The 22704-nt window shown below is 43.3% G+C and overlaps 1 protein-coding gene across 1 annotated transcript; it reads right to left on the reverse strand.

Moving 5' to 3' along the window:
- Positions 1-1583: 1583 nt before the first annotated feature.
- On the reverse strand, positions 1584-6298 carry LOC123999978 (NADPH oxidase organizer 1-like). The gene is made up of 8 exons (XM_046306037.1): positions 6138-6298; positions 5819-5899; positions 5628-5700; positions 5332-5515; positions 4969-5156; positions 4670-4780; positions 4293-4410; positions 1584-3198 (listed from the first exon to the last, which is right to left on the reverse strand). The coding sequence occupies exons 1-8, from the start codon at positions 6210-6212 to the stop codon at positions 2472-2474; spliced, it is 1557 nt and encodes a 518-aa protein (XP_046161993.1). The 5' UTR covers positions 6213-6298; the 3' UTR covers positions 1584-2471.
- Between the last annotated feature and the right edge of the window lie 16406 nt (positions 6299-22704).

Here is a 22704-nt window from a genome sequence, read left to right on the forward strand (position 1 = left end):
GGGATCAGGGAGAGCTCTAACAGTATAAACCAGTGGGATCGGGGAGAGCTCTAACAGTATAAACCAGTGGGATCAGGGAGAGCTCTAACAGTATAAACCAGTGGGATCAGGGAGAGCTCTAACAGTATAAACCAGTGGGATCGGGAGAGCTCTAACAGTATAAACCAGTGGGATCAGGGAGAGCTCTAACAGTATAAACCAGTGGGATCGGGGAGAGCTCTAACAGTATAAACCAGTGGGATCGGGGAGAGCTCTAACAGTATAAACCAGTGGGATCGGGGAGAGCTCTAACAGTATAAACCAGTGGGATCGGGGAGAGCTCTAACAGTATAAACCAGTGGACTCGGGAGAGCTCTAACAGTATAAACCAGTGGACTCGGGAGAGCTCTAACAGTATAAACCAGTGGACTCGGGAGAGCTCTAACAGTATAAACCAGTGGACTCAGGGAGAGCTCTAACAGTATAAACCAGTGGACTCGGGAGAGCTCTAACAGTATAAACCAGTGGGCTCGGGAGAGCTCTAACAGTATAAACCAGTGGGATCAGGGAGAGCTCTAACAGTATAAACCAGTGGACTCTGGGAGAGCTCTAACAGTATAAACCTGTGGACTCGGGAGAGCTCTAACAGTAAACCAGTGGGCTCGGGGAGAGCTCTAACAGTATAAACCAGTGGGCTCGGGGAGAGCTCTAACAGTATAAACCAGTGGGCTCAGGGAGAGCTCTAACAGTATAAACCAGTGGGCTCAGGGAGAGCTCTAACAGTATAAACCAGTGGGCTCAGGGAGAGCTCTAACAGTATAAACCAGTGGGCTCAGGGAGAGCTCTAACAGTATAAACCAGTGGGATCAGGGAGAGCTCTAACAGTATAAACCAGTGGACTCAGGGAGAGCTCTAACAGTATAAACCAGTGGACTCTGGGAGAGCTCTAACAGTATAAACCAGTGGGCTCAGGGAGAGCTCTAACAGTAAACCAGTGGACTCGGGGAGAGCTCTAACAGTATAAACCAGTGGACTCAGGGAGAGCTCTAACAGTAAACCAGTGGACTCGGGGAGAGCTCTAACAGTATAAACCAGTGGACTCAGGGAGAGCTCTAACAGTATAAACCAGTGGACTCAGGGAGAGCTCTAACAGTAAACCAGTGGACTCGGGGAGAGCTCTAACAGTAAACCAGTGGACTCAGGGAGAGCTCTAACAGTAAACCAGTGGACTCGGGGAGAGCTCTAACAGTAAACCAGTGGACTCGGGAGAGCTCTAACAGTAAACCAGTGGACTCGGGGAGAGCTCTAACAGTAAACCAGTGGACTCAGGGAGAGCTCTAACAGTAAACCAGTGGACTCGGGGAGAGCTCTAACAGTAAACCAGTGGACTCGGGGAGAACTCTAACAGTATAAGAGTACAATTCATAATAAGCTAGCGGTGGATAGAAATGGTGACTCCAAGAAAGAGAAATTGGGTGCTTTGCTATGGATGAAAAGAGATGGAACCAGTGTCATCTGTACCAGTGGCGTATGCCACACACACAACACCCTGTTAAATTTAAATCAGGATATTTTCTCCATTCAAAGAGGCAGACAAGTTATTTTAGTATTAGAATTTATTGATTTTTGCAGTACAAGATATGTTATCTATAGTTATTTTAGTATAATAATGTATTACAATTTGTTGCAGTTTGCAGTACAATATGATATGGAATCAACCATAGTTGCTAATAACAGTTTTCCAGTATGGAAAAATAGAGCTCCATAGATTAAAAGGCTATACAGTGGAAACTATGAAAACACATTTTAGAATTTAATAGAAGACACTAATTCATGACAATAACAGAAAATGAAAATAAATTGAAAATAAATTGCTACTGAATGTTTATTCACAAGTGTATATTTTAATTATACCAGTATATGACCTGACTTCACATTAAGTGAAGAGAAATGATTCATTAAAACAGGAATGTAGACAAATGACAGTAAACCCCTAACCGTAATATTTGTTCATCCACAAAATAAATCCTGAATTAATAGATAGCATTAAAATAATGTTTACAATGCAGTTATCAGTATCCATCTCCAGGTGCATGGAAGTAGGCCTGACGAACAGAGCAAGAAGTAAACTTCCACATTAAAAAAATAAAGACTCAATATGTGACTCAGAGTATTACAGTAATGTATGATTATTCCTCCCATCTCACAACTCATGGTTACATGACCAGCCCCAAGGCAGTTAAACACTTTAAAACACGGTGTAATCATGTTCAGGTAAGTTCATAACGGATAAGTCCCACAGTCCAGCTTCTAGTACAGTGACTTTCTGTGCTAAAGCCTTTGGATTCTTCCTGGAAACCACCAAGACACCACATGTCCTGGCCACAACCCAGTCTGCTCCCTCGGTTTTAAAAGGCTAAGGAGGAACTGGCTACCCATAACTCACCAGTGGGTCTGGACCCACCACCATTTTGGGTCAACAATGCTCCTATTTAGCGGCTCAGTATCACAGCAGGCGCTGGCGACAGCTTGGCTTTGGAGGCGTTCTTGCGTGTGACTGTAGTGCAGCGTGTCAGGATCTCCTGCACCCTGGGCCTGGGGGGCACCTTGGGGGTGGTTGGGGCCATCTTGAACAGGTTTGGGTCAGATCTTCCGTGGACCATCCTCCCCTCCAACACGCCGCTGTCGGGGTTGAGACGGTCGGCCACCATGGGCGGCGGTGTGCGGGCGCGCCGGAGACGCTCGTCCATGTCGGCGCGGCTCAGGTTGAGTGACGAGCTGCAGGATGACGAACTGAGGTCGTCACTGAAGCTGAAGTCACTGCCCTCGCTTCCCATGCTGCCGGCGAGGCTGCGGTTGCCTCTATCCACCTCCCCGTCCACCTCCACCATAATAGTAGGCGTTGGAGTGCCCTTGCTAGGGTATGTCGGGGCGGGGGTGGTGACCATCACAGGTGAAGGGCTAGGCTGAGGCACAGTTAGAACATTAAAAGAATGAGACTTGAGCTTGTCGGTAGGTTTGAGCTGATTTGGTGTGGAAGGTTGGGAGCCGGGCAGCTGCAGGATGTTGCCTTGGGAATGGCTGCGCTCGTGGGAGTGTCCGGCCAGCGTGTGGTCAGAGCTGGAGCTGTGGACCAGGTTGAGAGCCGCCAGGCGGACACGGGGGTTGTTGTAGGGCTGCAGGTACATGGCAGGTACGAAGCCGCTCTTGCCGTTGTATCTGTCAAGAGGAGAAAGAAGAAATTGGAAACTGACATGAGTTTGGATTTCATATCAGAAATCACAATGTTGTCAAAGCCTTGGTACAATATGTTATCCTAGGTAATGATAGACGACATGTATGTGGCCTTTGTAGACATTTGTCTGTCTAGCTTTCACTTAAATTGACAAGTCAATGGCCGTGTCTGAAATCTAGCTTGGCTACTACTTACTTAAACTGCATAATGTGTACTAATCTTACTACATACTATTTTGAACGTACTGTTTAGTAAAAAGGTATGCAGTAAGAAACAAATAGAGAATTTGAGATTATAACCCACGGGCAGAAACTGATTGAATCAGTGTTGTTTCCACGTAATTCCATGTGATGACGTTCAATCAACATGGAAAACTGATTGGATTTGAAAAAAGTCAATGTAAGGGAATTTTGCATTTTTTTCATCCAACGTTTAACCATTTTTTGGTGAATTCACATTAGATGACAAATCAACCAAATGTAAATCAAAACTAGATGTTGAACTGACGTCTGGAAGGTTATATCTGCATTTTTGTCAAAATGAGGTTATTGACATTTCCTTGTTCTGTTCATATCCTTGTTCTGTCCAATGGCACGGCCATTGTCAAGAAAATCTTTGGATTTGATTCAGTGAAAAGATAACAGCTAAGTAATTCAGTCACGTCAACTTCCAAGGGGAAGCTACCAACTGTTTTCTAATGATAGGGGCAGAACACGCTGAGAGGTTGTCTCAAAAGAGCATTGAGCAGACAATGGCTCAGCTATCTCTGGTATTGGGTTCTTCAGAATCAACTAATGATAACTTGTAATGTAGTGAGATAATTACAGCGTTGTTGTTTCCGCATGATATCTGATGGACGGGCGATGATACTCTGCATGTCTGTCTGCACCATGACTTTCAATTCCCTTTCAACTTCCATTCTCTCAATGCATTTGCTGTAATCTGACCATAGAATTAGTACGAGTTCTAATAATTTTGATTCCATGGTTCCGACAGTCTGGAAGTCATGCTTCTCTTTTACAGCTATAGCTACTGTATTCTTCCTGTTTAGTCAGACAGGTGTTGTTCAGTAACATACCTGATCAGCCACCAGCCATTGTCAGACTTCTGCAGGACTTCCACCACTGAGCCAATGTCCATAGACACCTCGTCTCTATTTGTGGCTTTGTAGCTTCTGACAGCACTGTACAGCACACCTATTTGTGGGAGATCCAGCATGTTAGGATAGGTGCAACATCAATATATGGCAATATACTGTCAGTGGTTGTCCACACCTTGCAGTACATGTACAGTATTTGCAGTGTATGTCTTGACGCTGGTGCATCAGCTATATGTGAATGTTTTATATATTTGTTGATGTGAACATTTTTGCAGATGATCCCCTGATGATCCACTCCCAGGCTATAGAAAACATAAATACATATGTGTCAGGGATAAGAGATGATGGTATCTTACTTTCTCCATAGGACTCGTCACTATCGTCATCCTCATTCCCCTCTACCTTCTCCAGGTATGGAGCAGGGAACCAGGCCATACGCTTGTCCTCATTCTCCACCAGCCACCAGCCTGGGAGCAGAGGGAGAGGGGTTAGACTGGTGATGGACAGTTATGATCAGTTCTCTCAAACCCATTACATGTCACATAATCAATACATTCGTGCAGAGATTAAAAGTGATGCGATTTTACATGTTCATTACAAAGGAAAATACATGCTCTTTATACTTTATGGCTAATCACAGCAGACGTTCTCTCACCTGCTTTGTCTTTGATGAGCACGTCCAAGTTTTCATCCACGGCCACTTTGAACGGCCGGTTCTTGGTGTCTTTGGTCTCATAGGGTGCCATGCACCGGTATGCCTCTGTCACGAACGGCTGCGTAACGTTTCCGATGTTGACACTCTTGTCATGTCCAGCGGAATCCTCTGAAGGCATGATCATGATACTGAGGAAGGAAGTCACATTGTAAATGTATAACTATTTATTGTACTGAATTAAATCACCAAAACATAACGGGACACTGGATTTGAAGTCGATCCACTTGTGCGTAATACTGTGCGTAATGCTCAGGACACAGTTGTAATCCCTAAGCAATGTGTGTAATTCTCACTATAATCTACCTATTCTTGGCAAACTCTGGCTGTAGATCTTGGTCCTTGGGGTGGAAGTACCGGATGAGTTCAGGACATTGTGAGACGCGCGGGTCACAGCTGAGGAGCTCTCTGCAGTATTTCTCCAAAAACTTGAGCTGGACCACCGACTTGCTTGGACCATTATTCTTTGTGTTTATCTTCATCCTCCAGTCTGACGAAGGAATATACGACGATTACTAATTAATTATTTATTAGTTATATAAAGGATACAAATGATAGACATCAACCGGCAACGTGATATTAAAAGTAAAACATAGGCCTACCTCGAAATCTAGGAATAATTCTGTCCGATTTTTTAAGTGGGTTCGCAGGTGGGAATTTCTTCTTCATTTGTTTCTGTTTTGTATTAATAGTTTGGCATAAGTAAGAAAAGCATGGCTCCATATTATATTTTGCATTTATGTAGCCTACATTAGATCAGACTATTTGAATTGTAGTTGATGATGTAACTTACATTAAGTGTCTTGAAGTCCTTGAAGGTTCTGTAAACAATGATGTCATTCTGATCTGACCAAAGCACCGATGTCATGTACATCTGGACATTTGAAATAAGTTATAAATATCAATTAAATCTTTGGTATAAATCATTGCTGTCAAATTCAAAAATAAATGTTTTAGTTAATTGCACTCACAAAATACAGTAAAAAATAATCAACAATTTTCGGGAAATGATTCATTAACAGGCATAAAAAATAGTTGTACATCTCATGCAGAAATCTGGAGAAATATCCCATAACAGCAGCAGTAGTATTACATGCATCAAGTATCCATACTTTGCTTTTCTCCTTGTGCATTACTCCAATCAGTCGGACATTAACCGGATACCGTTGCTCCTCCATGTTAGTCATTAAAAAGCCTAAATGCGTAAAGTCCTATGGAGATGTGTATTCCTAACTAACTGACTGGAGCTCAAATGGGCAACAGATTAATATACCTCTCCGAGTAAGGTGTGGCAGTAGAGGCACGTAAGCAAACAAATAGGAGGACAATATTTGCGTCACGTGAGCAGCTCCGGCTGTAGTGGCGCAAGTGTGGGAACTACACTGTTGCAACCAATGTATCATCATTTCAGTGGCGAACCATCATTCAGGGCAGGCGGGGAAGACCCTGTTTCGAGCCCCATCTGTTGAGCTAAAAAAAAATATATATATACACGTTTTTGTTGTTGCCTGTTTTGCATGTTATTTTGGTATTAATACGTGTCACATAACAGTTTTCAAACAATATATAATAATATTTTAGTTAATAAAGCTGCATATAAACATGGTCTCTTTTTTGCTCTCTTGAGTACGACAGCTCCAAAATGCAGGAGTTTCAGCCTATTTCAGTGCTTTCTGTGCGGTGGGGCAGCCAGTGGAAAATATGGAGTTGGTAATGTTCTCTAGTTGCGCCGTGATTGGCTCAGTGTTCTGTCACTCATGGGTACACTACGTCACCGCAAACTCTACAGGGAGAGCTCAAAAATTCAAGCACCCTGGGTGCTGCCATAGTGTTACATTAGATGTGCCCATTCAAGAAGGTTCAAGGTCATTGGCCACAGATAAAATTACATCAAATCACGTTATATCTACAGTAGCTTTGATTGGACTGATCATGTCAACATCATACCTTAGCTAGCAAGCTAGAAGTCCTCATCATGAATAAACTTGACAATCTACTGGCAAATCCTTTTCAATCCGTGTCATAGGAAGAGAAATTATAGATAAAACGTATTGTGCTCATAAACATTACACAACATGTTGGAAATCGCAAATTCAACAATGAGTGGTTTGGAAGGAATCAGTGGCGGCTAACTGCAAGCGTTGCAAAGCAATTTCTCGCCTGCTATTCAGTAGAGTGGGTGTGTGGTCTAAGTCTTGGTTTAAGGGTCCCTTTTCCAAGCTTAAAAGGATAAACATTCATGCTGTCAATCCAACATGACTTCTGCCGCATTCAAAACACCTGGAAACTCGGAACAGGCAAATCTCAGACTTCAGTGAGTTCAAGACAACTGGGAACTAAAACAAAAGAGCTGTTACTGGAAAAATACGTTTTGAACGGTCATCCAACTCGGAATTCCAAGTCGGGAACTCGGGTCTCTTTCTAGACCTGAAGATCACTGACGTCATGATTCGACCCTGTTTTTGATGATTCCCAGTTGTCCTGAAAGCACCATAAATCCAGAGAATACCAGACTTTGATGACAAAGTTTGATGACAACACAAGTACCGCCATGCTACCTTAATGTTCAAGTGAGCACAGCACAACAAGGTGTAAGAGCTTTCATTGTCTGCTTATATGCACCCTTTATTTATCCCATGGTTCTGACTTGGCGTGCAGGGAGAATACTATAAGAACGGACCATGTTCTGAATTCTGTCTCTGTACATTTAAAAAGTGCTGAACAATATAACAAATAGTTATATTGACTATGTCCATCCTAGCTCGCTCATTAATGTCTTAATCAAAATGACAGATTGCCTCTTATCCGCTCGTCATCCCCTTATGCCATAGTTTGTACATCTAAATGCCATAGTTTGTACATCTCAATTGTCAGTAGAAACCACATTTGTTTAAGTAAGTCAGCCATATCAGCTATGTTTTTTAAAGGCAGTAAATGAGGCTAAATGATGTGTTTCGCTGCCAGACAAGGCTCCGCTGATAGCCAGGTCATTTGTATGATTTTCTGTAACAATGGTATGGGTATAATAATACATTTTATTTTGTAAAGTGGTTTCTTGCATCAAACAACAATATCAACAGTCACGTTGTCTGAAGGACAAATGGATAAACAGGTTAATGTCAAGCCCTGCATGTTTTTTTTCAAAAGTCTCAGAATGTAGGCCTACATTGAACACCACACATTGGATGCTACTGTAGGCTGAATGATAGAACAGCTATTTCCATGTCAAAATGTTATGGGATGCATTTTCTCCATTATTTTTGATGGTAGGCCAATCTAGAAGGCCTAGATTATGATCAAATAGCCATAGTAGCCTACTTGGCCATTGTTAAAACTGATCTTAAAGCGGGTACAGCTGCATTTTCACAGTGTTGAAGTTTGCACTCAGCAGACCTGAAATTTGACATTTTTTTAGGGAACATTGGTTGCAACACATATATGCCTACCTGCAGCCTGCAGGCACACTCAGCATCTCTCTGGAGATATTGCATTTATTGCTTTTACTGAGCTTTGATGACATGTCATTTTATTACTTGTGATAAAGTAGTAGTCATTTTACTACAGTAGACAGGCCCACCTCTTCTCTATTAAGTGAAACAGCTACAACAGCAATATAAAATAAGCACAGAAGAAAAACAGTTCTGCCTTTAACTGCCTGTTTTTGGAACCTAATTTCTTCCCTGCCCATGCTGGGTCAACCTTTGGACTCATATCCCAGGGATTACATTGATTCATGTTGTGCCCATTCCTTATGAACCTGGTGTGAAATGGAAATGCTTTTTGCATATCCTACAGAGAATGGGGTCACAGCCAGGGATCAGCTATTATTGACGGCAACACTGAGACAATTAGGGTTTATGTGCTTTGCTCAAGGACAGATTGATAGATTTTTCACCTATTTGGCTCAGCAACTCAAACTAGCAATATTTCGGTTACTGGCCCAATGCTCTAATGCCTCGATCACACGACACCATCTTTGCAATTTGGTACACCAGAGGTACATTCATTTCCCCTGGAACGCTGCAGTGCGTTCCGTGTGGTGAAAACCTTGGTTTATCGAACGATTACATCAAACTGTATGTGAAGTCGGCCTGACAGAAATGGTAGCAGAATGTGAAGGTTGAACTTTTGTAGAACACATATCCAGATGATGCTGTGTCAGTGGAGGCTGCTGAGGGGAAGACGGATCATAACACTCCATTCCAGCCGTTATTATAAGTTGTCCTCCACTCAGCAGCCTCCATTGTGCTGGATAGCGTTTGGTGCAATGACACTGTAGGTGGGTTTGAGGTGTAACCACTAGGCTACCTGCCGCCAGTAGGGGAGGAGGCCAGGAATGGCCTGTATTCATGAAGAAGAGGCCATATAAAGAGAATTAATCAAATGATGGCATAATTGCGACTGTACCTATAGGACAGGTTTCTCAAACTCGGTCCTCGGTACTACAAGGGTGCACGTTTTGGTTTTTGCCCTAGCGCTACACAGCTGATTCAAATAATCAACTAATCATCAAACTTTGGTAATTTGATTCAGCTGTGTGATGTTAGGGCAAAAACCAACATTTCCACCCCTTGGGGTTGTGAGGACGGAGTTTGGGAAACGCTGCCATTGAAGCAAAGCAGGAAGTAAAAGCAGAAAGTGTACCCATCAATATGTAATGTGATTTGTTGATTAAACTCAACTGACATTAGAAAAAATACATTATATTCCATGAGTCACATCAGTTAACATAATTTGAATGAACATTCTACATTACCATGGAAATTATTGCACTGGCACCATTGCGTGTGCACCCATGACTTTACCAGTCAAAGTGCCAGGGTTAGAGGTTGCAACCCTCTATGTTCAATCTATTTCTATGGCAGAAGTAGCTGAACTTAGTTGTAGCACGGACTAAAGGTTGCCCTATTGCCTGGGGAAAGTGACCTGAGCAGTTAGGCAAGTTGAGCCTGTTCTAAAGGTTTTTCACTGAAAACAAAACTGTAAGGAATTCCAGTAGGTGTAGCCTAAAATGGATCATTCTGGTTCATTCCCATTGTTTAAGTGAAAGATGGACAATTTATGGCATTTATGGCAGCCGGGCAGGTTGAGACTGCCCCCTGGGCAAAAACTGCTTCAACATTGTTTCCACATTTCAACAACAAAAATTAACTGTGATAATGTTGAATCAGCATGTAAAACTGATTGGATTTGCTGTCAACTTTTAACCTGAATTCAATGTCATGGTGAAATGTTGATTTCACGTTATTGGTCTCCTAGCTAAAGCCTATAGAGCCTAATCAACCACATCTCTCAACAACCAGCACATCATTGTTTAAAGTCCATTAAGGTAGCCCCCTGTACCTCTCTGATTCAGAGCGGTTGGGTTATAAATGCATTAGTTATAAAAAATCTTTGATTCAGTTGTGCAACTGATTAGATATCCCCTTTCCCATTAACTCTGAACTTGGTTTCTTTCTTCATTCAGGCTCCTCTCCGGTCGTCACTAGTTACCACAGCTTCATAATTATGGCTAGACCTAATTCTACAATTGCTTTTCTTAAAATCTGATTAAAACCTGACCCTAACCTAACCACACTGCTAACCTTAAATTAAGACAAAGAAGCCATTTTAAGTTATCATGATTTTTTAAGATAGTCAAAGTGCAAAATTGGCTGTGGTTATGTTGATAAAAGGATATTTAGAAGGGTGAACCGGTTAAGGATCGATTCAGACAAGGTGGTAAAATTGTACTACAAGCGACAGTTTATTTCAGAGTGAGAATATCTGGTACACGTAAATACGGCCATTCCATTAGCCCATCAGACCAGCAGGAAAAGAGAGCGAGTGAACCGTTACATACACAATTTATACAGAACAGAAAGTAGGTTGACTCCAGAAGATCAGGTCTTCGGATTGGTTCAGCCTGGAGGTAGTCTTCTTGCATTGGCTCAGCTGGGCCGTCCGTCACTCTAGAATCCCGCCGTCACACAATGTTCAGCTAAAGAGGTAAATTTGGTGTGTGCGCTGGCCTAGCAGTCATTGTGTGTGTATGTGTGTGTGTGAGCTATCCTGTAGGGGGCCCCACATCCTTTACTGTGAGAATACGTTGCTATGTGTTGTCTCAGTTATAACAATGCAATAGCAGTAAGCTGGTCACCTGCATAAGAAATAGCACTTCCTAACAGTTATTAGTGACATCCCTCTCCTGATTGCTTGCCGTGTGAGAGACATTTTCGTGGAAAACAAGATTGTGTGTTAATAAAAGCAGTTTAGTTGTCCTCTAAAACTAGCTAGAAGGATCCATTCTATAACTAGTTAACAAAACTATTAGCGTTAGCTGCAGTAGCCTAGCTAGCTAATGTTAAACATTTAGACTCACTGAATAAATATATTTGGCACAGGATAAAGATTAAAACGATCTGCCGAGGCTACGTGAAGCCAAGTAATGTTGGCATTGTCATGTTCGTCGTAAGGAGACCAAGGTGCAGCATGGTATGCGTACATCGTTCTTTATTAAACAAATTATACACTGAACAAACTAAAAACAAAACCGTGACGCTAATATGAATAGTGCAGACAGGCAACGAAATATAGAATAAGAACCCACCAAACCTATGGAAATGGCTACCTAAATATGGTCCCCAATCAGAGACAACGATAAACAGCTGCCTCTGATTGGGAACCAATTCAGGCCACCATAGACATACATAAACCTAGACTTACAAAACCCATAGGTCTACAAAAACCATAGACAAGACAAAACTAACATACCCACCCTAGTCACACCCTGACCTAACCAAAATAATAAAAGAAAACAGATCAGGGCGTGACAGGCATATTATTTTATTTCCACTGCTGGTGATTGTTCACAAATGTTTGTGGTGCAATTGTCAGTCTCGAAGTCCCAGTTCAGTCAAACTATATTTTTCTGTGTTTTATATATACAGCATATATATTTCCCACTATGAGTTAGGAATAATACTGAGAAAATTATGACAATGCCTTTTGAGTGTAAGAGGTGTTTGAAAGGCCTGACATTTCAGCTTATTCTTCTTGATCCGGTTGGCGGATTGCATCGAACTTTTAGGTGTATACACTGACACCTACTGTACTGGTATGTGAGGCCATTCATGGCCTACCTATATTACATTAGTCGATATGATACCTGTATAAATTCAAATCAAATCAAATTTATTTATATAGCCCTTCGTACATCAGCTTATATCCCAAAGTGCTGTACAGAAACCCAGCCTAAAACCCCAAACAGCAAGCAATGCAGGTGTAGAAGCACGGTGGCTAGGAAAAACTCCCTAGAAAGGCCAGAACCTAGGAAGAAACCTAGAGAGGAACCAGGCTATGTGGGGTGGCCAGTCCTCTTCTGGCTGTGCCGGGTGGAGATTATAACAGAACATGGCCAAGATGTTCAAATGTTCATAATGACCAGCATGGTCGAATAATAACAAGGCAGAATAGTTGAAAATGGAGCAGCAGCACAGTCAGGTGGACCGGGGACAGCAAGGAGTCATCATGTCAGGTAGTCCTGGGGCACGGTCCTAGGGCTCAGGTCCTCCGAGAGAGAGAAAGAAAGAGAGAATTAGAGAGAGCATATGTAACCTCTCCCCACATCTCAACAGTCTAAACTAACAATCTCTACCCACATCAGTTACCTGCTTCTTGTTGATCTAATTGATTAGCTCAAACAGTGCAATTAGCCATGTGCTCATGTAACAGTTGTTAAAGTACTATGTGAATTTCACCAGGTTCATATATTAATATGTCGTGTTGATTTGTTATGCATGCCTGCATCCTGGGAGAAGGGGAGTGTGTACATAACGTTTTGCCCTGCGGTGTATCCTGGAAGAAGGGGAGTGTGTACTTATGTTTTGTCCGGCGTGTTCAAATCATTTTGATGCACTGAGAGAGGTAGGCACGCGTTTTCTGTCTTCAGAAAAGTTTGATTCTTTTAAGTACAAAGTCATACACACAGTGTTGTGTGTGATGTATATTTAGAGGTTACTCATAAGTGGATGGTATTGTTAAGATGCACTTGTAATTGTACTTTTTAGGATGATATCAACATTCTGAATTCAACATGTGGTTAATAGCTAGCTAAGGTATTAGCAGGCTATTGTATGTGTGAACGATGGCTAGCTCCTCGAATGAGTCAGTTCTGCTTGATTAAAACTACCTGATCTCCAAAGTCCACGTTTATAGTCTCTTTCAACCACACACAACGCAGAGTTACAGCGGTGCTGAACTGGCTACACTCACCTTCCTTTCACCAACCGTGACGCCATTCACGGCATACCTACAATACATACTTTGAAAGAATCCTAGTTTAAATTCCAACATAACTTCTACCCACATCTCAACATTCTAAACTTCTAATATAACCTCGACCCACATCTCAATGTACTTAAACCTGCCTCCCAGTGACTTTGATTACAGGCACGTGCCACCGCAACCATCTATTTCAGCCTTTTTTGGTGGGATGGAGTTTTGGCCTGCCAGGTGGTAAATTAACTAATAGACCAATAAGAAAGAGTTCCAGAATTATCTGCCAATAACAGCTATACTGAACAAAACTATAAATACAACATGTAAAGTGTTGGTCCCATGTTTCATGACCTGAAATAAAAAAATCCCAGAAATGTTCCATATGCACAAAAAGCTTATTTCTCTAAAATTGTGCACAAATTAGTTTATATCTCTGTTAGTGAGCATTTATCCCTTGCAAATATAATCCATCCACCTAACAGGTGTGGCATATCAAGAGGCTGATTTAACAGAATGCACATTACACAGGTGCACCTTGTGCTGGGGGATAATAAAAGGCCACTCTAAAATGTGTGGTTTTGTCACACAACATAATGTCACAGATGTCTCAAGTTGAGGGAGCATGCAATTGGCATGCTGACTGCAGGAATTTCCACAAGAACTATTGCCAAATTGAATGTTCTGAAACAAATCTGAACATTTTTCAACTTCTTTCATGGCCTGCATGTTCACCAGACATGTCACCACCCTTTGAGATGCTCTGGATATGTGGCTGCTTTGCTTGATGTATTGTTCTCTACCTTCTTGCCCTTTGTGCTGTTGTCTGTGCCCAGTAATGTTTGTACCATTCTGCTGCTACCATGTTGTGTTGCTACCATGTTGTGTTGCTTCCTTGCTATGTTGTCTTAGGTCTCTCTTTATGTAGGGCTGTGTTGTCTCTTGTCTTGATGTGTGTTTTGTCCTATATTTATATTTGATATTTTTAATCCCAGCCCCATCACTGTAAATAAGAGTTATTGTTCTCAACTTACTTGCCTAGTTAAATAAAAACAAAATTAAACATGAGATCAGGAAAAACTCAAGCCCTCAGAAAATAAAATATACATTTTGCCACACCACTTCTGAACCTGTGGTGTCACCTCTGCATAGTACAAGTGGGGGGTGGGCCTTTCCTCTTTTGAGACAGAGTCCACCGGCATATTAAACCCTCTTAGGGTCGACCATGCGGGGAACGTGGGTGCCTCCCGTCGAGGCGGGAAGGGAGGGGGGGCGCACCGGGGAGAGAAAGCCGAGGCCCCTCAACACTCCCACCAAGCGGTCCTGGTCTGAACTTAGGGGACTGCCCCGGTCGCGGAAACCCAGGGGTTCCGATTGATGGCAAAGCGTTCAAGGTATCGATGATCAATCTGTCCTGCAATTCGCATGAGTTCTCGCAGCTAGCTGCGTTCTTCATCAACGCACGAGCCGAGTGATCCACTGTTAAGAGTTTTACTCTTTTGTTTTTTTTGTATTACGCAGAGGCTAGTGGCTAGGCGGAGTTGGGGAGGTTGCCCTCCTTTCCCCCGCCCGTCCTTCGCCAGAGGCCACAGTTCACAGAGCAAAAAGGTTTGAGGTTGAACGAAAAGCATTTTGGTGCTCCGCTGACGGGAGGGGAGACATTAAACCTGCACCAGGGCGCAGAGTGGTTGGATAGGTTCCCGGAGCTGTGCGAGGGTCCTGGGCGAGACACAAGCAGCTTAATGTTGGAGACCGAGGTGGGAAGGCCCGATTCACCGGCAACCCCCAAGCTCACAGGTGCGCCATGCAGCCGTGCCTAACGGGGAAAGGAGGGGGGGCTTTCCTCTTTTGTTCTCTATTGTTCCTCAAGCAAGGGGGAGACCGATGACATGCGGATTCCCATCAGACCAACTCCTTGAATGCATCTCACTTGAAGTTTCCAGTTGTCTAAAAAACACTTTTGCTCAACCATACTTTACTGTATTTATACTTGGGATATCACTTTTCAACAGGAAAAGTTCAACAGTTTCTTGAGGACGGTAGGCGTTCATTTACATTTACATTACATTTAAGTCATTTAGCAGACGCTCTTATCCAGAGCGACTTACACATTGGGTTCAGGGAAGTAGCGTTCAGGCAAGTAGCTTCACACTGGAAACGTATTTTCAGACCATTAAATTCGAGGTAACGAGAATGATTCATCCTCTTCCACCATGTCTTCTTCCCGTAGAGAACTGTCAGGCATTCAAGGAAGTATCATCAAACTGGTAATTCTTTATTTTCAGACCACAACATTCAAGTTAGTGAGACTGATTCATCCTCTCCCTCCACACCCCACGCCCCACCCCTCCTTCCCCCAAGCCATCCCATCCTTCCTTCTTTGTGATAGTCTTTTTATCATCCTGACAAACAAGAAAGATCTCTTCTGTTTTGGCTCTGGTTCTAAGGATCACAACAACCTCACATCCACAATGTGTGACTAAGGTTTCTGGCAGAGTAATCAGAGGTATTGTTTTTTAAATTATTAATTTCCTGACCAGAGAGGAAAGGTTATAATGATGACAACATGGAATTTCCTGATGACCAGAGAGGAAAGGTGTGCATTTCTTGTATAATGCAGTATGTCTAGTACAATAGGGATATTCTGAGGTGAGATCAGGCTGTTAGGACAGCTCAATGAGGTGAAAAGGAGACTGGAGTACCACTTTAAATGCACCTTTTTCTAGCAGACACATTGACAGGTGACAGCAGAGTTCAGTGGGATTGAGGCATTTCATGCTAATTAATATGGACACAATATTTTAAACAGTGCCAGTGGGAACACACATAATGTCAGAAAGCTAGTAAGGATGCAAAGAAAGAAGGACTTTCTGCAGACTGAACAGAGTTACACATAATGTGTGAATGAAAGAAGGACATTTCTGCAGACTGAACAATAAAACATCATGAAAGAAGGACATTTCTGCAGACTGAACAATAAAACAACATGAAAGAAGGACATTTCTGCAGACTGAACAATAAAACAACATGAAAGAAGGACATTTCTGCAGACTGAACAATAAAACAACATGGAAGAAGGACATTTCTGCAGACTGAACAATAAAACAACATGAAACATTTCTGCAGACTGAACATTTTTCTGACTGAACAATAAAACATCATGAAAGAAGGACAGACTGAACAATAAAACAACATGAAAGAAGGACATTTCTGCAGACTGAACAATAAAACAACATGAAAGAAGGACATTTCTGCAGACTGAACAATAAAACTGTCACGCCCTGACCTTAGTTATCTTTGTTTTCTTTATTTTTTTTTTTGGTTAGGTCAGGGTGTGATGAGGGTGGTTTGTTTAGTTTTTTGTATTGTCTAGGGTTTTGTATGTCTAGGGGTTTTTGTATGTCTAGGGGTTTTGTATGTCTAGGGGGTTTTGTATTTATATGTCTATGGTTGCCTAGTTTGGTTCGCAGTCAGAGGCAGCTGTTTATCGTTGTCTCTGATTGGGGACCATATTTAGGTAGCAATATTCATTGGGTATTTTGTGGGTTCTTGGTCTATGTTTAGTTGTCTGTCTGCACTACGCATATTAGTGTCACGGTTCGTTTTGATAGTTTGTTCAGTGTTCTTGCTTTAATAAAAGAAGTATGTACGCTGCACCTTGGTCTCCTCCATACAACGAACGTGACAACATGAAAGAAGGACATTTCTGCAGACTGAACAATACGGCAATATTATTTTGGTTGAAATTGTTGCGTTTATTTCTTTTCAGTGTACATTGAAACCTGTATTTTTTTCAAGTTCACTGCTTAACATTGTGTGTGTAAAGTGGATTAATATTTATAGTAATTGTAACCATTCTTTGTATAATGCTGGAGGGTGGGCCTTTCCTCTTTTGTTCTCTATTGTTCCTCAAGCAAGGGGGAGGCCGATGACATCCAGATTCCCATCAGACCAACTCCTTGAATGCATCTCACTTGAAGTTTCCAGTTGTCTAAACTGTTTTGGTCAATCATACTTTACTGTATTTATACTTGGATATCATTTTTCAACAGGAAAAGTTCAACAGTTTCTTGAGGACGGTAGGCGTTCAGGGAAGTAGCTTCACACTGGAAACTTATTTTCAGACCATTAAATAAAGGTAACGAGAATGATTCATCTTCCACCACACCCCATGCCTTCTTCCCCATGGAGATCTGGCAGGCATTCAAGGAAGCAGGAAATTCCTTTTTTTTCAGACTGTATAATTTGAGTCATGGAGTGTGATTCATCCTCCATGCCCCCCCCTTCCTTCCCCCATGCCATCAAATAAAATGTTATTAGTCATATGCGCTGAATACAACAGGTGTAGACCTTACAGTGAAATGCTTACTTACAAGCCCCTAACTGACAGTGCAGTTTCAAAAAAATACAGAATAAGAGATAAAAGTAACAAGTAATTAAAGAGGAGCAGTAAAAAATAACAATATATACAGGGGGGAGCCGGTACAGAGTCAATGTGCGGGGCACCGGTTAGTTGAGCTAGTATGTGCATGCAGGTAGAGTTAATTAAAGTGACTATGCATAGATGACAACAGAGAGTGGCAGTGGTGTGGAGGGGGGGGGGGTGAATAGTGGGTAGCCATTTGACTAGATGTTCAGGAGTCTTATGGCTTGGGGGTAGAAGCTGTTTAGAAGCCTCTTGGACCTAGACTTGGCGCTCCGATACAGCTTGCCGTGTGGTAGAGAACAGTCTATGACTAGGGTGGCTGGAGTCTTTGACAATTTTCATGGCCTTCCTCTGACACCGCCTGGTATAGAGGTCCTGGATGGCAGGAAGCGTGGCCCCAGTGATGTACTGGGCCGTTCGCACCACCACTCGGGGGCCGAGGAGTTGCCATATCAGGCAGTGACGCAACCAGTCAGGATGCTCTCTGGTGCAGCTGTAGAACCTTTTGCGGATCTGAGGACCCATGCCAAATCTTTTTAGTCTCCTGAGGGAGGATAGGTTTTGTCATGACTGTCTTGGTGTGCTTGGACCATGTTAGTTTGTTGGTGATGTGGACACCAAGGAACTTGAAGCTCTCCACCTGCTCCACTGCAGCCCCGTCGATGAGAATGGGGGCGTGCTCGGTCCTCTTTTTCCAGTAGTCCACAATAATCTCCTTCGTCTTGATCACGTTGATCACGTTGAGGAGAGGTTGTTGTCCTGGAACTACACGGCCAGGTCTCTGACCTTCTCCCTATAGGCTGTCTCATTGTTGTTGGTGATCAGGCCGACCACTGTTGTCATCTGCAAATTGAATGATGGTGTTGGAGTCATGTTGTCATCCCATCCTTCCTCTCAAATTGAATGATGGTGATAGTCTTTTTATCATCCTGACCAATGAGGAAGACATCTCTTCTTTTGGCTCTGGTTCTACGGTCACAACAACCTCACTTCCACAATGTGTGACTAAGTTTTCTGGTAGAGCAGTCAGAGGTATTGTTTTATTTTTATTTTATGATGACAAAATGGAATTCCATGATGACCAGAGAGGAAAGGTGTGTATTTCTTGTATAATGCAGTATGTCCAGTACAATAGGGATATTCTGAGGTGAGATCAGGCTGTTAGGACAGCTCTATTAAAAAAAAAAACATTAACATAGAATATTTTTGATGTCATGGAATTTCAAGTGCCTCAGTCAGTCACATTGTATGGCCTCAAGTAAACAATTCTGTCAGTAATAAAGTTGCTTTTTGAGCTTGCTTTTTCCTCCAGTTTGTCCTCCAGTGATTTTAGAACTTTTCCTGTTGAAAAGCAATACACTAAGTATAAATACAATAATGTACACACGCTAAAGGTTAACAACATTTTTTTTGGAGCAAAATAGTGTTTTATAGACACATCTGCAAACTTCAAGTAGGACAGCACTCAAGCAGTTGGTTTGTTGGGAAGTTGTGATTTCATCGGCCTCCCACTTGCTTGAGGAACAATAGAGGAATCATAGAGAACAAAAGAGGAAATCCCCCCCCCCCCCCCCACTTGTGACTTACTGTACCTGAACCACCTATTGAGATGTGCCCTTTGTTGAGTTAAACCGGTCGTTAAATGAGATGAAAAGGAGATTGAAGTGCCACTTTAATTACACTTTTTTCTAGCAGACACTTATCACATTTTATTGGTCACATACACATGGTTAGCAGATGTTATGCGAGTGTAGTGAAATGCTTGTGCTCCGAGTTCCGACCATGCAGTAACAAGTAATCTAACAATTTCACAACAACTACCTTTGTTGGGAAAATTATGATTAAATGACTGAACAAATCATTTTAAATTATTTGTTCAGTCATTTGCGCCTTCTTCACCACACTGTGTGGGTAGACCATTTCAGTTTGTCTGTGATGTGTACACCCAGGAACTTAAAACGTTCCACCTTCTCTACTGCTGTCCCTTCAATGTGGATAGGGAGTGCTCCCTCTGCTGTTTCCTGAAGACCATGACAATCTCCTTTGTTTTGTAGACGTTGAGTGAGAGGCTGTTTTCCTGACACCACACTCTGAGTGCCCTCACCTCCTCCCTGTAGACTGTCTCGTTGTTGTTGGTGATCAAGCCCACTATTGGTGTGCTGTCTGCAGACTTGATGATTGAGTTGGAGGTGTGCATGGCCACGCAGTCAAGGGTGAACAGGGAGTACAGGAGACGGCTGAGCACACATCCTTTTGGGCCCCAGTGTTGAGGGTCAGCGAAGTGGAGATGTTGTTTCCTACCTTCACCATCTGGGGGCAGCCCGTCAAAGTCCAGGACCCAGTTGCACAGGGCAGGGTTGTTCTGCTATCAGATGAAGCAGATCTGTTGTATAAATTAACAAAATACCTGGTATTGTATTCCCATTTGAACTTTTCTGTGCTTTTAAATGGTTGAAAACGCAGTGATAGATATTTGAGTGACAACTAAACCTAAAATGAGACATTGTTTTTCCATTGGAATTTGCTTGTGCTTTTAGATGTTTGAAAGCATGGTGATAACACATTGGAAATTCACCTTTTGGCTAACTTTTTGATTGGGTGAATAAAGGTTGACATGTCATTGATCAACGTCCCTACCAAATATTATTCAAATTTCCATGATGAAATGACATGGTGTGTCTAATGGGAAAGGCCCATTTCGGCAGTGCAAGTGGCGAGATTGCAGGCCGAGGTTTCACTAATCCCCACTGCTACACATATTCACTATTTTGCATTGACATTTTTGCCAAGGTTCAGGGCCAAATTAGTAAGCGATTGTGAAAGGTGCTTTAGCATGTGAAATAAAAAAGGTTGCTTGTTTTTGCTCTTCAGTGAAAATGTCTGGCCCTCAACCTCCCTCCAACCTTCATCCTCCCTCCATTTTTTCTGCAGGCTCTCACTCTCTCTCACTGTGGAATTACATACGAGGGCTGTGTTTCTCTCGCCATGGCTTTGAGTTCAAACTCAACACACCTTAAAGACCTGGATCTGAGCTTCAACTATCCAGAGGAATCAGGAGTAGAGCAGCTATCTGCTGTACTGGAGGATCCACACTGTAAACTAGAGGCACTGAGCTGCATTATGCATCATCTGCATTCATATTTAGGGAATATACAGTTTGCACAAAAATAATATTGTAGTAATCACTAAACATGTTGAGCACAAATAAGTGACGTCAGGAAGCAGGTGCAGTTAGTGAGTTTAATAATAATGATTCAAGAGAAGTGTCTGACATAGAAACATAAGCAATAGTACATGGTGACTGATAACAAAAGAGTGCTATTTAAAGGGTAGGTAATCAAGGGAGTAATCAAGTCCAGGTGTGACTGACAAGACGCAGGTGTGTGTACTGATGGTTGCCAGGAGTGCGTAAAGATGGGTTGCCAGGACCGGTGGTTAGTAGAACCCCGATGCACGGCTCCAGCCGCAGGACGATACTGGCCAGGAGGACTGCCCCGAGAGCGAGGAGCGGGCCGGTCCAGAAGACAAAGATGGAAATCTCAGATGATGTTGGGATCTAGAATGTCATCCACCGGAACCCAACACCGCTCCTCTGGATCGTACCTCCCAGTCCACTTGATACTGGAGCCGACCCCCACGGTGTCAGGAGTCCATGAGTAATCTGACGGCATAAGCGGGGCTCCCCTCGATGTACAAGGGAGGCGGAGGGGTGTTGTGGGGGATGGCATCAGCCAGGGGACCGGGAACCACCAGCCTGAGGAGGGAAATGTGAAAAGATGGTGAGATTCTGTAGTTAGGGGGAGTTGTAATCTGTAAGTTACCTCGTTGACCCTCCGGAGGACCTCGAACAGCCCCAGGCGAGCGGGAGGTTCCTGGTGGAGAGCCAGACGTGATCACCAGGATGGAATAAGGGAGCCTCACTGCGGTAGCGATCCGTCTGCTCTTTCTGATGGCAGATAGCGCTGGAGTCTCACGTGGGCATCGTTCCATACCTCTTCTGCGCAGATAAACCACTCTTCCACCGCAAGAGCTTCGATCTGGCTCAAGAGTCCATGGAGCCAGGGCGGGCTGATAACCCAGAACACACTGGAAGTGAGTCAGCCCGGTGGAGGAGTGTCGCAATTAATTCTGGGCGTATTCAGCCCAAGGAAGGAATCGGGCCCACTCCCCCTGCCGGTCCTGGCAGTGGCTCCTCAGAAAACTCCCCAGCTCCTGGTTCATCCTCTCCACCTTCCCGTTAGACTGAGGCCGGAAGTGAGGCTGACCGTGATCCACAGCTTCTCCATGAAAACCTTCCATACATGTGATGTGAATTGGAGGCAACAATCGGAGACGATAACTTCCACAAAGTCCTAGTGCCGGAAGACCTGCTGGAACAGTGCTTCAGTGACCTGGAGAGTGGTATGGAGACCAGAGAGAGGGATGAAATGGCATGTTTAGAGAATCTGTCCACTATGGCCAACATGGTTGTAAAACCACCGGAAGAGGGGAGATCAGTGACAAAATCAATGGACAGATGAGACCAGGGAAACTGAGACATGGGAAGGGGAAGGAGTTTCCCTGCTGGAGTGTTCTGGGCGATTTGGATTGGGCACATATACAGAACAGAAGTTGACATAACGAGTGACATCCTGCGCCAGTACTTTCCAGAGATGGACTGAATGGTACTTGGATGTCCAGCAACAACAGCTGTGTGCGCCCAGGTCAATAGCCGATTCCTTATCCCCGTGGGAACGTAGGTGCACTCAGGAGGACAGGTTGCAGGTGCGAGTTCCCTCTCCAGGGCCTGGCGAATGTCCACATCTACGTCCCAGAGCACGGGGGCTACGACTCGAGGGGGCGAGATTATGGGTGCACTCAAAACAGGAACCTCTCCCGAATCATAGAGACAGGACAGGGCATCGGCTTTGATGTTTTTAAAAACCTGGGCGATATGTCAGCGTGAAATCGAATCTGGTGAAGAAAGGGGCCCATCTGACTTGGCGCGGGTTGAGTCA

Source organism: Oncorhynchus gorbuscha, linkage group LG16 (assembly GCF_021184085.1).
Source record: "Oncorhynchus gorbuscha isolate QuinsamMale2020 ecotype Even-year linkage group LG16, OgorEven_v1.0, whole genome shotgun sequence".
Taxonomy (NCBI): Eukaryota; Metazoa; Chordata; class Actinopteri; order Salmoniformes; family Salmonidae; genus Oncorhynchus; species Oncorhynchus gorbuscha.

Excerpts from the sequence above, each read along its gene's own strand:
- LOC123999978 (XM_046306037.1), bottom strand. The coding sequence starts at position 6,212 with ATGACTAACATGGAGGAGCAACGGTATCCGGTTAATGTCCGACTGATT. Across the intron at positions 5,701-5,818 it reads AGGACTTCAAGACACTTAAT|AAACAAATGAAGAAGAAATT; the intron begins GTAAGTTACATC and ends AATACAAAACAG. Across the intron at positions 3,199-4,292 it reads AATGGCTGGTGGCTGATCAG|ATACAACGGCAAGAGCGGCT; the intron begins GTATGTTACTGA and ends TCCTCTTGACAG.